Source organism: Ambystoma mexicanum, chromosome 2q, assembly GCF_040938575.1.
Source record: "Ambystoma mexicanum isolate Mex_15411 chromosome 2q, UKY_AmexF1_1, whole genome shotgun sequence".
NCBI classification, from domain to species: Eukaryota; Metazoa; Chordata; class Amphibia; order Caudata; family Ambystomatidae; genus Ambystoma; species Ambystoma mexicanum.
The window spans coordinates 456,379,639-456,394,080 of record NC_090924.1 but is presented as its reverse complement, the minus strand read 5'-3'; the positions used below and the strand labels follow the sequence as shown (position 1 = coordinate 456,394,080).

General features: G+C 49.0%; 1 protein-coding gene across 1 annotated transcript in view; it reads right to left on the bottom strand.

Annotated features, from left to right (window-relative positions):
• The window catches only part of LOC138568974 (synaptonemal complex central element protein 1-like), a 347,522-nt gene that overhangs the window by 258,738 nt on the left and 74,342 nt on the right, over positions 1 to 14,442 (bottom strand). The window contains exon 2 of the mRNA XM_069646720.1: positions 13,723 to 13,843. Within this exon, the coding sequence (XP_069502821.1) occupies positions 13,723 to 13,843 (121 nt within the window). The remainder of the gene's footprint in view (positions 1 to 13,722; positions 13,844 to 14,442) is intronic.

Here is a 14,442-nt window from a genome sequence, read left to right as displayed (position 1 = left end):
GTGTTTTCTACCGCGCACTATCTGGAGGAGAACCATCTTCTTTTACTGAAGCACCTCAAAACCTTCCTCTTTGCTTCTGCTTTCTCTCTCCCTCTCCCCTGCTACAACTGGTCCACTGTCTGCGACCTCGGTCCTGGGCCCTTCCACTCTCCACCTGCACTGCCTCCCTGTCAACCCCTGCACTGGGGGACTGTCTCAGTATCCTACAGCCCCCCCTTCCCAGCACTTGTTCTGCACTTACCTTGCACTTGCCACCAGCTGGCCCTATTTATTTATTATTTTATGCTACTTACCTTGTACTCCACTCCCCCCCCTCCATGCCTCGCCACGCCTTTAAACACTTGTGTACACCCAGTAGCGCTGTCCTCGCTATGAAATGAATAATTTTAATAAGGATCTGATGGTGAGACTAATTTCATTTTTTATGTTTTTAGGTACATCATTCACTACTGTCTGTGTCACGAGTACCAGACACCGGCGGACGGCTTCTACAGCCGCCAGTTGCTTCTCCGCGTGAACAACGTTACCACCCTGACCATTTTATGGGACGATCGCCAAGTACAAGTATGCCCTTACGCGGTACTAACGGTTAGATGCAACATACCTACCGTTGTGGTGGCCTAGTGCCTCGTTGTTGGAACAGCCATGCGATTATCAGTGCGACAGAAGAGCTTATTTTTATCGTAAACCAACACCCTGTGTACTGCACACGAACATCGCTTCCCTCAAGACGAACTAATTTGGATCGAGAGCAAAGAAAAATGCAAATCGCTGAATATTCTCTAAACATTTGATGTCCAATAAACGTACTTTGCCAAATGTACAATCTTGCCGTTTGCTTTTAAACCACGGTTTCACATTCCGAATTGTGGTGCTGTATTGTGAGATGCTCTAAGACCCTGTGTACAGCAAAGGACCATCGCGTTCCTCAATACGAACTTTTTGGAACATGAGCAAATAAAAATGCAAATCGCTGAATATTCTCTAAACATTTGATGTCAAATAAATGTACTTTACCACATTTACAATCTTGCGGTTTGATTTCAAAGTACAGTTTCATATTCCGAATTGTGGTGCGCTGTATTGTGAGCTGATCTGTGTTGATTTCCGGGGTCTGTGTGGAGTCGCGTAGAAGACGCCTGGGCGCGTTTGCCTACGCAGCACAGTCACGTCACGGATAGAGGCGGGGAATATGAATGTTTTGATAAAGTCTGTTTCAGGGGCGGGGGATTTGATTTAGTGCCGCAAAGGCAGGTGAGCCAGGTCGATGCGGCGGAATGATAGGATTATCACAAAATGGAGGCTGATTTCGAGTGCGATAATGGGCGAAAAGTCGGGTAAGGTCCATAGGAAAGTTTCCTACGATCTACCGATTTATGCTTACAAACACATGGCCGACCCGTAGGGACAATAAAAAAAAAGTCCCGGAACTATCCTTTAAGTCTTTAATGAAAGCCGAAAAAGCAAGCCCGTTATTAGTGCCCTGGTTCCTTAGCGGGACCCGTAAGGGACATGTGGTCACACCACACGTTCCTTACGGTCCCCGCCAAGGGGACCTTGGAATAGGGCGGTAAGGGATTACCAGCACCGGTCTCCTTACCGGTGCCCGGTATCCCTTACCGCACAGGTGATAATGACCCCCTTGTCCTATGATGCCCAAAATTGTATTGCTACTGTAGAGGTATGGCCCATTTCATCTAGTGAAGAGTTTGTCTTTGATATCGAAGATATATTCATTATTATCAAGGGGCTTAAGAATTGTAGGCCTCATGTTCTGCATGGTGTTGCAAACACGATAATTAAGGCCAATCCTAATTTTTGGGATATTACTTTGGAGCACCTTTTCCAAAGCATTATGGTTTCTGGTATGATTCCACCCAGCTGGCGGCAGTCTATACTGATTACGGTATTTAAGAAAGGTGATAGGATTGACCCTGATAACTATAGGCTCCTAGCTATGATGAACAGTAGCCAAAAGATTTTTGTGATGATAGTTCTGAAAAAACTAAATAAATGGGCTGATGATAAGGGGTTGCTCCATAACCTCCAACCGGCTTTCGGAAAGAACATGCAACCACACTGAATATCTGTGCTTTACATAGCCTAATGGCCGAGGCAGCGTGTCATAAAGCTAAGACATTGTATCTCTGGTTTATAGATTGTACTAAAGCATTTGATTCAGTCTCTCGTACTCAACTCTGGGGTAAACTGTATGATTGGGGATTTGATGCAAGGTTATTGTATTTTATTAAACCATTATACACAAATACCTCAGTAGTGGTGGGTGTTAACCAGGAGGGTCAATTAACGCAAGCAATCTCCACTCATAGTGGTCTAAAGCAGGGATGCGCTCTTGCACCTCTGCTTTTTAATTAGTATATTTCTGACTTGGCCTCAGTGATTGGAGCCGTGCGTAACTTTTCTCCTACCTTGGGGTATGAGTGAGTGGCATGGCTTGGATATTTTGATTACACTGTGCTGCTAGATCATACCCCGATTGGTCTTCAATGTTCCATTGATGCATTGTCTCTATATACCAAAGAAAACTACTTAAACATCAACATAAGACGGAAATTGTAATGATTGGCTCTGGCTCTAGAAAAAAAAGCCCTTTCTCTTGGAAGTTGGACGGGGAACCCCTTGAGGTGGTGGAGAGTTATATTTATCTGCGGGTTCCTAATAAATCTTGTCCACAATGTATGTACCATGCCCAAGGTTTTAAGAAAATGGCTTGCTTTAAAGAAGTTATAGTAATATGGGTGGTTTTAATACAGAGGGTTTAATTTCCATTTATAGGACTAGTATCATACCTGGAATACTTTATGGTATAATCCCTCTTCCTGAGTCGAGAATGAAATGGCTGGAGATTTTGGAGGAAAAAATACTTTGTTCAGCGATGTAAATTTGTGCTATCTCTCCATCTCCCTCACTTGCATGTTGATCGACCTTTGGGCCTGATTGCAAAACACTACTGTTAGACAACTACTAATACTTTTAGGACTAGGAACCATTTGGTTAATATAGGGATAACACCAGTAGGGCTGATTGATTCACCAAATGCGATTAAGACACTGAAAAATAAAACTAGAATATGGGATGCAAATGCAAATGTTGGTAAATTGCATAAGAAAAACTTCATAATATTTGCTAGTCACCGTTTTTGTCCTAATCTGCCTCTGCCATGTACTTATTTAGTTAAGTCTTGCAGTGTTCAGTTAGAGGGATTCATTACCTATCTGAGGTTCAACATTCTTCCGACCAGGCAACATACGGGCCATTAGAATGGGACCCCATATGAGGAAAGATTGTGCCATTTGTGTAACTACACTGTTGAGACCGCTCGGCATATACTCACAGGTTGTCCTGAATTGACTAATGCTTATATAAAAGGGTATGCATCTTGGTTCCCAGTGAATTTATTGAGCCAAATCAATTTTGTAATTGTATACATTGTGCAGAATCAATCATAAAAACAGCTTCTGCCTTTTCTATCTGAAAAGAAGTACTGCGAATATCAAAATAGATTTTGCATCATGAATTCTGCAGTGCTACGATATCTTTTTGTAAATTGTTATTCTCTCATTTCATTTTAAAGCTATTTAATTTTTGTATCGCTTTTATTCTGACATGAAATTTTAAAACAAGTTTTAAACTGATGTGTTATGAATCTTGTGTACCATGGAGAATTTTATATTATTGATGAAATTATATCTGATGATTTGTTTGTATTGTGTAATATGTTTCTTGTGTGTGTGATATGGTTGTGTGATATGGTATGGTATTGTTTATTTATAAAGCCCCTATACACAGGCATGTGTTTCAAAGCGCTCAAGGAGGGTAGGAACACAGGGAAAAAACAGCAGTCGCTCAGAGCCCTTGAATTTCTGAAGCGATAACGGTCTGCACAGGCAGATTAACTGGATATGGTACATTTAACAGTTAGGATACAACAAATAGGCCTGATGGCGATTTGGCAGTTTTTTCAAGTGCACATTAAGAGGTAAGACAAGGAAGGACAAATATCTACAGGCAGAGCTGTTGCGCAAGTGCAGGCAGGACAAGGGAGGGGCAGGGGACCATGTGCACCCAGTCAGTAGAGACTGGGGAAGTGCGGACAGAGAAGCTCTCAGGATGTATTGCAAGTGCAGTGAGTGTGTGGGGTGCAGGGCCCTGAGGCAAGTGCAGTAGGACTGGCAGGGGTGCCTGGGACCTGTGAGACTCTGGGGTACACCAGGCGGCCAGTCAGTGAGCTGTATGGAAGGAGGGAGAGAGGGAAGAGCAGAGAGCTAGGTTAGCAGAGTGAGAGAGAAGGAAGAGGAGAAGAGGAAGGTCTTGAGGAGTTTCCGGACCTTAACAATATCAGGCTCAAGACGGAGGGTGGCAGGGAGGCTGTTCCAGAGGGAGGTGCCTGCTGAGTAAAGGGATCTCCCTCCAAATCTCTGCTTGGAGAACCTGCTCACTCGCAGAAGGTTGGAAGTAGATGAGCGGAGGGCTCAGGAGGGACATTATTTAGGAAGTCAGCTTTGAAGGTAAGTAGGTCCCAGGTCCCAGAAATCCTTGTGGACAATGCAGAGGGTCTTGAATTTATTTGATCCTTGCAGCCACGAGGAGCCAGTGGAGGGATTTCAGTGCCAGAGAGATGCGGTCCCTGTGCTTGAGGCCAAGGATAAATCTTGTGGTTCTGTTCTGAATGAGTTGCAGAGGGCGCAAGGCAGAAGCAGGGGGGTTGAGGAGGAGGCTGTTGCAGTAGTCCAGCCTAGAGAGAACTAGGGCTCTGGAGACAGTGAGCCACTGGGGGAAAGTGAGAAAATGTAGAATGCCTCTGAGGAGGTGTAGTTGATAGATAGACTTTTTTGAGATGTCAGAAATGTGTGAGGAGAAGGAGAGAGTGGAGTCGAAGATGATCGCAAGGTTTTTGGTCTCACAGGTGGGGGTGTGGGCAGGGCCAAGGGAGGCCGGCCAGAGTGAGAGGTAGAAAGCGGGAGGGGGGTCCCATCAGGTTTACTGGCATAGAGACAGAGGTTGTTTGCAGTACACCAAGGGATTGCTAAAGGGTTTTATTAATTGACCAATGCACAATACAAAAAATAAAAAAACAGTGTCCACAATGTCAACAGCCACAGATGTAACATGATCTGACGCGACCTCACCTTCACGAAGGAGGGCAAAAGCTTCTTCCTATTTGTCTTCTGGCAGAAAATCCAGTATGCAGCCCATCTTGTACTACAACTGCCTATCATAGTGTGACAGGATAGCCATGGAATTGGCCGCCCTAATCGTGGTTGTGGCAGTGGAGATGATATGTTTCCCATAGGAGGTAAGTTGCTTTCCTTCCTTATCTGACTTGACTGTGTTTGGAGAAGATGGATTAGAGGAGCGTTTCCGCGCACTGCTGCAGACACAACTGAGTGCGAACTGGGCTCTGTGCGCAGACACCTAGGGGTGGAATCTTTTTCTCAAACCTGTCCTTTTTGGGAACAGCAGAAAAATTATTTTTCATGGTTTTCACAAATGTCCTTGAGGACGGGTTTGGCAAACACAGATTTTCTAGTGTGCTCTATCTGCTGACAAATAACCCTTCCTTCTTCTGTTCCTCTGGTATCGGGTCAAACAATTTTGCAACCCTAGGCATGAGGGTGTTGAAGGAACCAATCTCATCTGGGGAAGAGTCTCTAAGCGGAGTTTCCTCTGGTTCACCATTCCCTGGTATTACATCCTCAAATTCGTCAGTAGTATTTATCTGAGTAGACATAGCACCGTGAGAGATGTCATCATCAGATTCGGTATCCATCCGATTGGTAGAAGTTGGAAGAGCAGGAGTGGGGACACATGAGGGGCATCCAATTGCAGGTGGAGGAGCAGGTAATAGGCCAGCAGGAAGACTCTGATGGGGAGGAAGAGGCAGAGCAGACAGTCTATGTTGCAATTCAAAGACCAGAGTCTGCAGTGTTGACAAAATGTCCAAGGAGAGGTCACGAGGCTCCGGGTGCACAGGAGCCTGCTTCGGAGGAAACCCAGAAGGTGCAGAAATTGCGCGATGGGGCGCCATTGTTGATGGAGGAATGGCCAGAGTGGATGGTGGAATCTCCACAGTCGTCATTGAATGACCTGGAACAGCAGGAGGTTCATAAGCCAGTGTAAAGAGCGGGTGTGTATAAATAGGCCTTGGCAGGGCTGAAAGCGCAGTTGCTGAACCCAGAGCCTAAGAACCCCCTCATAGAGTTGCAGATTAAGGAGCATGAGCTTTGGTAGTGCATCGTCGATGGAGTCACCGTTGAGGTTGTCGTCAGAGTGGGCGTCGATGGGGTCGTGGACGTGGTCATCGACGGGACAGATGACTTGACCTGCTTATGGGCCATCGATGTTGACATCGCCAAGGGTGTCTTCGACGGGGAGCAGCAGGTGTCGACGAGTGCTTCTTCGCAGATGACAAATCCAGACCTGCAGAAGACGTGGACGTGCTTTGTAGACAATGAAAACTTAGCCGGTGCTGCTGTTGATGACTCAGCAGCTGAATCATGGGCTGTATGGGGGGTTTTTAACTCTCTTCCCACGGGAAGAAACGTTGTGAGAACTCAACATCTTTGAGAGAGAGTTCGCTTTAGGGGTCTGCACTAGCATAGGGAAGCATGACTCTGGACAGAGGCCGAATCGGAGGATCCAGCACCATCATCTATCCAAGCCACTAACCTTCTTTGGTGTCCATGGGCATCTTGTTAGAGAATCACTGGCAAATGGAGCATTTATTGATCTTGTGGTCAGAGTAAAGACATTAAAGACAGTTGTGAAGATCTTCAATGTATACATTCTTCAGATGACAGGTGGAAAAGGCCTGTAAAAGGCTTATCTTTCTGGTGTCAACCATAATGTCAGCCACTGTAGAGGGCCTTACCGAACAGGAGCTGAAACTGCTCCTGCAGGCGACAAGAAGCTGGGACTGAACCATTGATGGGTGGAAGGAAGCAGAGAACTTCTGAAATGCAGAAGTAGCAGTCACAAAATGAAGAAATAGCAATTAAATCGTCAAAAGTATGAAGAGACTGAACGTGCAGTAATAAATCTAAAGATGTCCACCAGGGGTGGAGCTAAGGGAGACCTGTCTATTGGCTGTGGGGCAATATGACCCAAAAAGGGTCTTATAGAGCACTAAAGGGACAGCAGTTTTAAAATCTAAATGTAAACTGCTTTAATGTTACTGAGAATTCCCAGCCTGACAAAGTGTAATATTCAAACAGCATATGACTCTATGAAAGATCCAGTGCTGGAGAAGGGGATATCTCATACTGATGGAACTGAATTTGAGCTCTCTTCATTCGCCCTGTCTTGGGGTCTCTGAACTTGAAATAACCGTTGATGGACGCATCATACTTGCAGCCTGGGAACCTCCTACAGCAAAGCCTTAGGTAAGCCTTGTCGCCACTAATTCCCTGTCCTGTGGTGTCGCAAATAGGAGTCCAGTGGGTAGAGATATCTTAAATCTCTTTAAGCGACCGTTTCCCCTTTGACTTGAATTGGGAGTAAAGTTGAAAGTACGTACTTTCAAAGCCAAAGGCAGTAGATTCTGGATTAGGAGTTCTCTCTTCGGGCACATGGAGCCCTCTATAGCTGGAGGATCCTTTGAATATTTCTACGTTTACATTTTGCAAGAACTTGCTTGATAAAACCACCTGCTTATAATAGACTAAACTATCACAAAGACTTCTAAAGTGTTGCTCTGGCTGTTAAAGTATGGAACAAGTTACTTACCTGTAACTGTTGTTCTCCAGCATGGATCTGGCATGTATTCACATGCTCATGAATATTCCCCGTTGTCAGGCTGGGAATCCTTGGTAAAAGAAAAAAACAGTTTCAGTTTCGTTTCTGAACTGTCTTTCTACTAATAACCAATCACTGGTCTCTGGGTCATACTGCCCCCAGCCAAAGACTGCCCTCTACCTAAGCCCCTCCTCTGGCAGCCATCTTCAGATTTGGTAGCACGTAAAACGACGGTAGGACCAAGAGAAGAGCCGCAGAGGGGTAGGAGGGAGGGTTTGCATGTGAATCCATGCCAGGCCCATGCTGGAGAACAACAGTTACAGGTAAGTATCTTGTTCCTTCTCCGGCATGGGGTCTGGCATGGATTCACATGCTCATGAATGCAAGAATACATAGCAGTACACACATGCACAACCATGGGAGGTGGCAAGGCTCAACATTAAACATTACAACAACTCAACATTAAGCATCTCTTACCTACTCACCAGGCTCACTTTCAAGGGAATAGGTTGCGCAGCACTGCCTGGCCAACTCTGGACTCCTCCCTGGAATCCCAGTCGATGCAGTAGAATCTTGTGAAGGTGTGCGTTGACCTCCACGTAGCAGCCCTGCAGATGTCCAGCAGCGGCACAACAGACAGGAACGCCGTAGTAGCAGCGATCGCTCGTTTGCCAACCGGTGACAGTGCATAATGCAGCCGGAGAGCCATCTGGAAATGGAAGCCTTGAAGGGGGCCTTCTCTTGGTTCACAGCGCCAAAGTTCACAAACAGCTGTGATATCTTCCGAAAACTCTTTGTGCGGTTCACGTAGAACTTCAGCGCTCTAGCTACATCCAGCAAGTGCAAAGTCCTCTCAGCCGGCGACGAAGGCGACGGGGAAAAACAGGCAACACCAAGGGCTCATTGAGATGGAAGTCCGATGGCACCTTGGGCATGAAGGAGGGGTGTGTCCTCAGCACTACCCTTGTCTCGTGGAATGTCAGGTATGGAGGCTTACAGGAGAGGGCCTGGATCTCTCCCACTTGTCGTGCGGAGGTGATGGCCACTTGAAACGCTGATTCCACTATAGGAACTTCAGCGGTGCGAATGCAAAGTCTCAAATGGAGGGCCCATGTGTCAGGTCAACACCACACTGAGCTCCCACGCCAGGGCCAGAGCCTTCACCGACGGGAACGAGCGGAACAGTCCTTTCATGAACTCCTTCACAAGGCGGTACGACCACAGCGACGACCGCCCCAGAGTTCTGGTGTAGCAGGAGATAGCCGCCAGATGACTTTTGATGGATGCATGCGCCAGCCCCGCCTTGGCCCACAACAACAAGTACGGCAGCACTTGAAGGGCCGTAATCCGTAGAGGGTAGATCTTCTGTGCACGGCTCCAGACAGAGAACCTCTTCCATTTATGTCCATAGCACTTAAGAGTCGATGACGCCCTGGCCTTGGCAAGTACCTCCTTGCAGTCCGCCGGGAATTTGTAGCTTCCGAACTCTATCGTTGCAGGAGCCAGGCCTACAGGTTCAGTGATCCTGGGTCGTGATGCAGGATCGCGCCTCCTTCCCTGGCGAGAAGATCTGCGTCCTTCGGTAGCCTGACCGGGGGGGCGCTGACATGTCCAGAAGGTCCAGGAACCATATCTGCCTTGGCCATGATGGTGCGACGAGGATCATCCTGCACCGGGACCGTCTGAGTTGACTGATGAGTCGCAGAAGCAACGGCAACAGTGGGAACACAGAGGAACAGGCCGTCCTAGGGGAAGGCGAATGCATCACCCATGCTCCCCGGCTGGCGAAACCTGCAGGCGAACCTCTGGCACTTGGTGTTCGTTGCCGTCACAAACAAATCTATCTGGGGATTGCCCCATCGTCGGAATAGGAGATCCACTTGATCCTGCCGGAGCTCTCACTCATGGCACGAGCGCAGCACCCTGCTGAGTGAGTCGGCGACGGTGTTCTTTACTCCTGCCAGGTGGAAGGGTACCAGGAACATCCTCTGGGTGACGGCCCAGTGCCACAGGTCCTGCGCTTCCTTGGATAGAGCTAGGGATCTGGTGCCCCCCTGCTTCCGGATGTAGAACATCATGGTGGTGTTGTCGGTGAAAACCCATACCACTTTGTACTTAAGGGATGGGAGGAAGGACCTGAGGGCCCAGAACACAGCCCGGAGCTCCAGGACGTTGATGTGTAGAGACCTCTCCTCCGGAAGCCAAAGGCCTCTAGTGTGGAGATCCCCGGTGTGCGTGCTCCATCCCTCCAGGGAGGCGTCTGTCATCACCGTTTCCTGATGCGCTAGCGTTTGGAAGTCCATGCCCGCCACGAGATGTGCGCGGGTGCCCAACCACCGGATTGCCTGCCCGAAAGTCTTATTGAGGGAGATCTTGTCTTCGAAACTTCCCGTCACTTGTACCCAACGGGCATCGAGGAACTCATGCAGCGGCAGCATACGCAACCTGCACAGTCGCACGAGGTAGATGCATGACGACATCATGCCGAGCAGAAACTTGATGGACCTCACCCTGGCAACCTCCGTAGTCAACAGCTGTTGTACCGTGCGCAGAATGGCCTTCATCCTCTCATCCGACAGTGACGCCAGCCGTGCCACCATGTTGAGTCTGGCTCCCAGGAATAGGGTGTCTTTTAACGGCACCAAGCAGAACTTCACAAAGTTTATCGAGAACTCCAGTTCCGTGAGCAGGCGGACGGTCCTCGCCGAGTTCTCTTGATTTCGCTCGGATGAGCCAATCGTCCAGATAGGGGTAGACGTGGATCCCCTACAGGCGCAGCCATGCCGCCATCGGGGCCAGGCACTTGGTGAAGACCCTTGGCACAGACTTCAAACCGAAGGGCAGTGCCTTGAACTGATAGCGCCGCCCTTGGACCACGAAGCACAGAAACTTTCGATGTCCTTTATGTATGGGGATGTGGAAGTAGGCATCCTCCAAGTCCAGCGACGACCGGAAGTCGCCTTCCTCCAGTTGTCCCAGCACATGCTGGAGGGTGACCATCCGGAACTTCTGGGATTTTATGAATTTGTTGAGGCGGCGGAGGTCTAGAATGGGCCGCCAGCCGCCGGTCTTTTTTCAGACAAGGAAGTACTGCGAGTATGCTCGGGAGCCTCTTTGGGACGAGTTCTATAGCGCCCTTCTTTAGCATTGCTCGTACATCCAGAAGCAGCTGTAGAAGGTGGTTTTCCTTCCTGGCCACTGGTGGAAAATGGCAACACTTCTTTAGGAACTCCAGAGTGTGCCCATGGGCCAGGGCATCCAGCACCCAACGGTCGGTGGAGATGGACTTCCACACGCTGACGAAGTTCGCCAGCTGGCTTCCCACTGCAGTGCTCGGGTGGGGGCCCGACGTCATGACCGGTTCAGTCTTGCTTAGCCGGGGCCTTGCCACCTTGGGCCCCTTGGCGACAACGACGGTGTCCACCGGCCTTGTTGCGGACTCTGTAGGTTTCCTGCGACGAAGAGCGGGGCACCTGGCAGTACGACGAGGAGCTGCTGCCGAATCATTTGGAGGCACTCTGAGGTCCGAAAAGGGCGGCCGTCGCTAATGGAGAGAGCCCAATGCCCGGGCCGTCTCAGTGTCCACCTTGATGGCTGCAGTGACTCGTCCACTGCCTTGCCGAACAGGTTGTTCCCGTCGACGGGCATGTCCAGTACCCTGGTCTGCACGTCCTGATGGAAGTCGATGGCCCTGAGCCAACCGCGCCGGCGAAGGCAAACGACGTTGCCCATCTGGCGAAACCCAGTGTCAGCGATGTCTGTGGCCACCGTGATGGCGAGGTCCGAAGCCACCTTGGCTTCCTGCAGGATTTCAAGGGCTTCTGCCCTCTTGTCGTCTGGGAGGAAGTCCAGGAGGGGAGTGATCTTAAACCACAGCTCCCTGTCATAGCGGGCCACGATCGCGAGGGCGTTGGCCGCCTTGATGGTCGTCGCTGCCGATGAGAGGACCCGTCGTCCCATGGCGTCCAGCTTCTTCCCCTCGCTGTCCGGTGGAGACATGGAAGTTGATGCCATCGCCCCTGCCGATTACTTCTTGGTCGCCGCGGAGACCACCGAATCCGGGGATGGCTGAGCTTAGAGGCACATAGTAGCAGAGTCTGGGGCACGGTACTTCTTCTCGTACCGGTCCCTCTTCGCAGGGGCTGTGAACGGGTTCTTCAGAAGGGACAGTCCTTCGTCCCAAATGTCATCCAGTAATGGGACTGAGAGGACGGTCTTCCTCTTGGCCTCCCGTCGTTGGTAGAGGAACCCCTCCTTCTTCTGCTCTTCGGGGCATAGCTGAAAAAGGTCAGATACCGTGGAGATCATGGTGTGAAAGGAGCAGAATTTGTCGGCAAGTGAAGCCCGAGGAGGGGGTGATGGGAGATCCGTCCCATCGTCACCCCCGTCGTCTGTCCCTGTGGGGGGAGGGTCACTGCCTCGCTCCCCTTTGGCTTTCTCTGTCGGGACCTGCCGGGGCTTCTCCCGAAGCTTACCCGGGTTCTCTGACTTCCTTTTCACCGAGCCGGAGCGTTGGCTCGTGGTTGATGGCGTCGGTGACATCGCGCCCTGCCTGGCAGCCGAGGAGCCAGAACCAACGGCGCTCCCGGTGCCCGCTGACTTGCGATGCTTCGCCTTCTGTTAGGCCCCCGTCACCCGAGCGCCCTCAAAGGTCTTAAAAGACCACTCTGACTTCTTCTTTTCACCTGCTGCCGGGCTCTTCGCCTCCAGCCAGTTAGCGAGCCGTGTACGACGGTCCTTCATGGTCCGGGCGGACATGTTCTTGCAGAATGCACTGTCCTCCTCCACGTGCGACTTGTCGGCGTGAAGGCAGTAGAGGCACCGGGAGTGCTCATCTTCCTTGAAGACGTTCTGTAGTCCACATCCTGGGCAGATCCTAAACAGCTTGGATCCAACGGGCGTCGAGTCTCCTTTGTCCTGGACCATGTCCAGTGGGCCTCAAAGATCTCCCGGAATCCTCCAAGAAGTTAAATTTGACAAATATTCGCACTTGAGGGGCGTAGAAACTTCCGAAACGAGTCCTCGTCAATCGGAAGATGAAACGGTGGAGCTTGAGGCTCGATTTGACCGAAAAATAAAGAGTAAACTCTTTGGGAAAACGCAACACACAGTAAAAGCTCGAGAGCAAAAGCACGAGGATGCACAACACTTGAACGTGCAGTAAAAATCTGAAGATGGCTGCCAGAGGAGGGGCTTAGGTAGAGGGCAGTCATTGGCTGGGGGCAGTATGACCCAGAGACCAGTCATTGGTTATAACTAGAAACACAATTCAGAAACAGAACTGAAATTGATTTTTCTTTTACCGAGGATTCCCAGCCTGACGACGGGGAATATTCATGAGGAGCTTGTGAATCCATGCCAGACCCCATGCTGGAGAATTGTAAGGCTTGCAAAACTGCTACTAACCCCCCGGCCCATGTTAGCTATTTAAAGTGTATATTGACTATTAACTGTGTTGAAATGTAAAGCGGTAGGTGACCCATTATCCGTTGCCACACTGTGTTGTGTTTATGTTTGATATTGACTTTATGTATGAGCAGTGTGTTAATTTTTACAGCTCACTTGTGTCTAATAAATAGCATATTGTTGTACTTGCCTGTTTGTAACCTCTATTCACACCAAGTCTGCCTTCTCCCAAGTTTAAGATTAACTGCTCAGCAACAATATCAGTGAGAGTTTGGTCTAGAACTTAACAGTAAACTGGTTGCACCTTTAAGTTGCCTTCTTAGAACTCCTCACCAGAGTAGGTTCTGAAAAACCCTCTTAACACTAGTCAATGCACCCTGCTTTTTCCAAGTCACACTTATTCAAATTTCACTTGGACAACTGCTTGGACAATTGTCATTCAACACGGGAAAGCACTTCACTTGTGTAGACTCTAAAGAACTCTGAAATACTTATGAAGCATATATTTAATATTTTGTGGAACACTATTTATAGACCCATCATGGATCTCTGTGCACTCACATAGCAGTAACTGCTTCCTCACTGCGCAGGAATGTCATCTCCTCTTTGAATGCAGGTCCCTGACTTCCAAGGGAATCCAGTTGCTGAAGGACGTGACCCAGCTTTTCCTCAAGCTCTTTTTCTGGACAAAGATTACAAAAGAGTTATTCACTGTAAATACTTGAATAGTCCTAGTCTGTAGGCCCCTTTATTATATGCTTACTGGGCATCATTTCCTGTTGGAACAAATTCCCAGGAATGATTGCTGCATGAAGCCAAGTTACAATAATATTTAGGTAAAATACAGGTTTTAACAAATCCCTGGATCTCCTTTATGTCAAAGGTCAGGTGGAGTGACATGGGGAGCTAGTTGGGGATTGGTGTAGAAAAAAACGTTAATGTATGATTCAGAAACAGTTACTCACCTTAGTGACTACCGTACTCCTAGTCCATAGTCCCCTTTCCTCCAAACTGATGGGATACCTCGTCCCACCGAGACGGAACTGTAGTCTTTTTTGCACTGCAATAAAACAAACATTCCCTTTAAATTAATGCATGCAGGGCGTGCGGGTTTCCCTGCCCACGCTGCCATCACCCGCATGTCTTGCTCACCAGTCCTATTTTCCCACTCGTTGGCTACAAATCCTAACTGAACCGATTTAGCGGGGGGGTGGAGGAAGGGTCGTATGGAAGAAAGGGGACTAGGAGTAACTGTTTCTTACTCCTACCCACCCCCCTTCT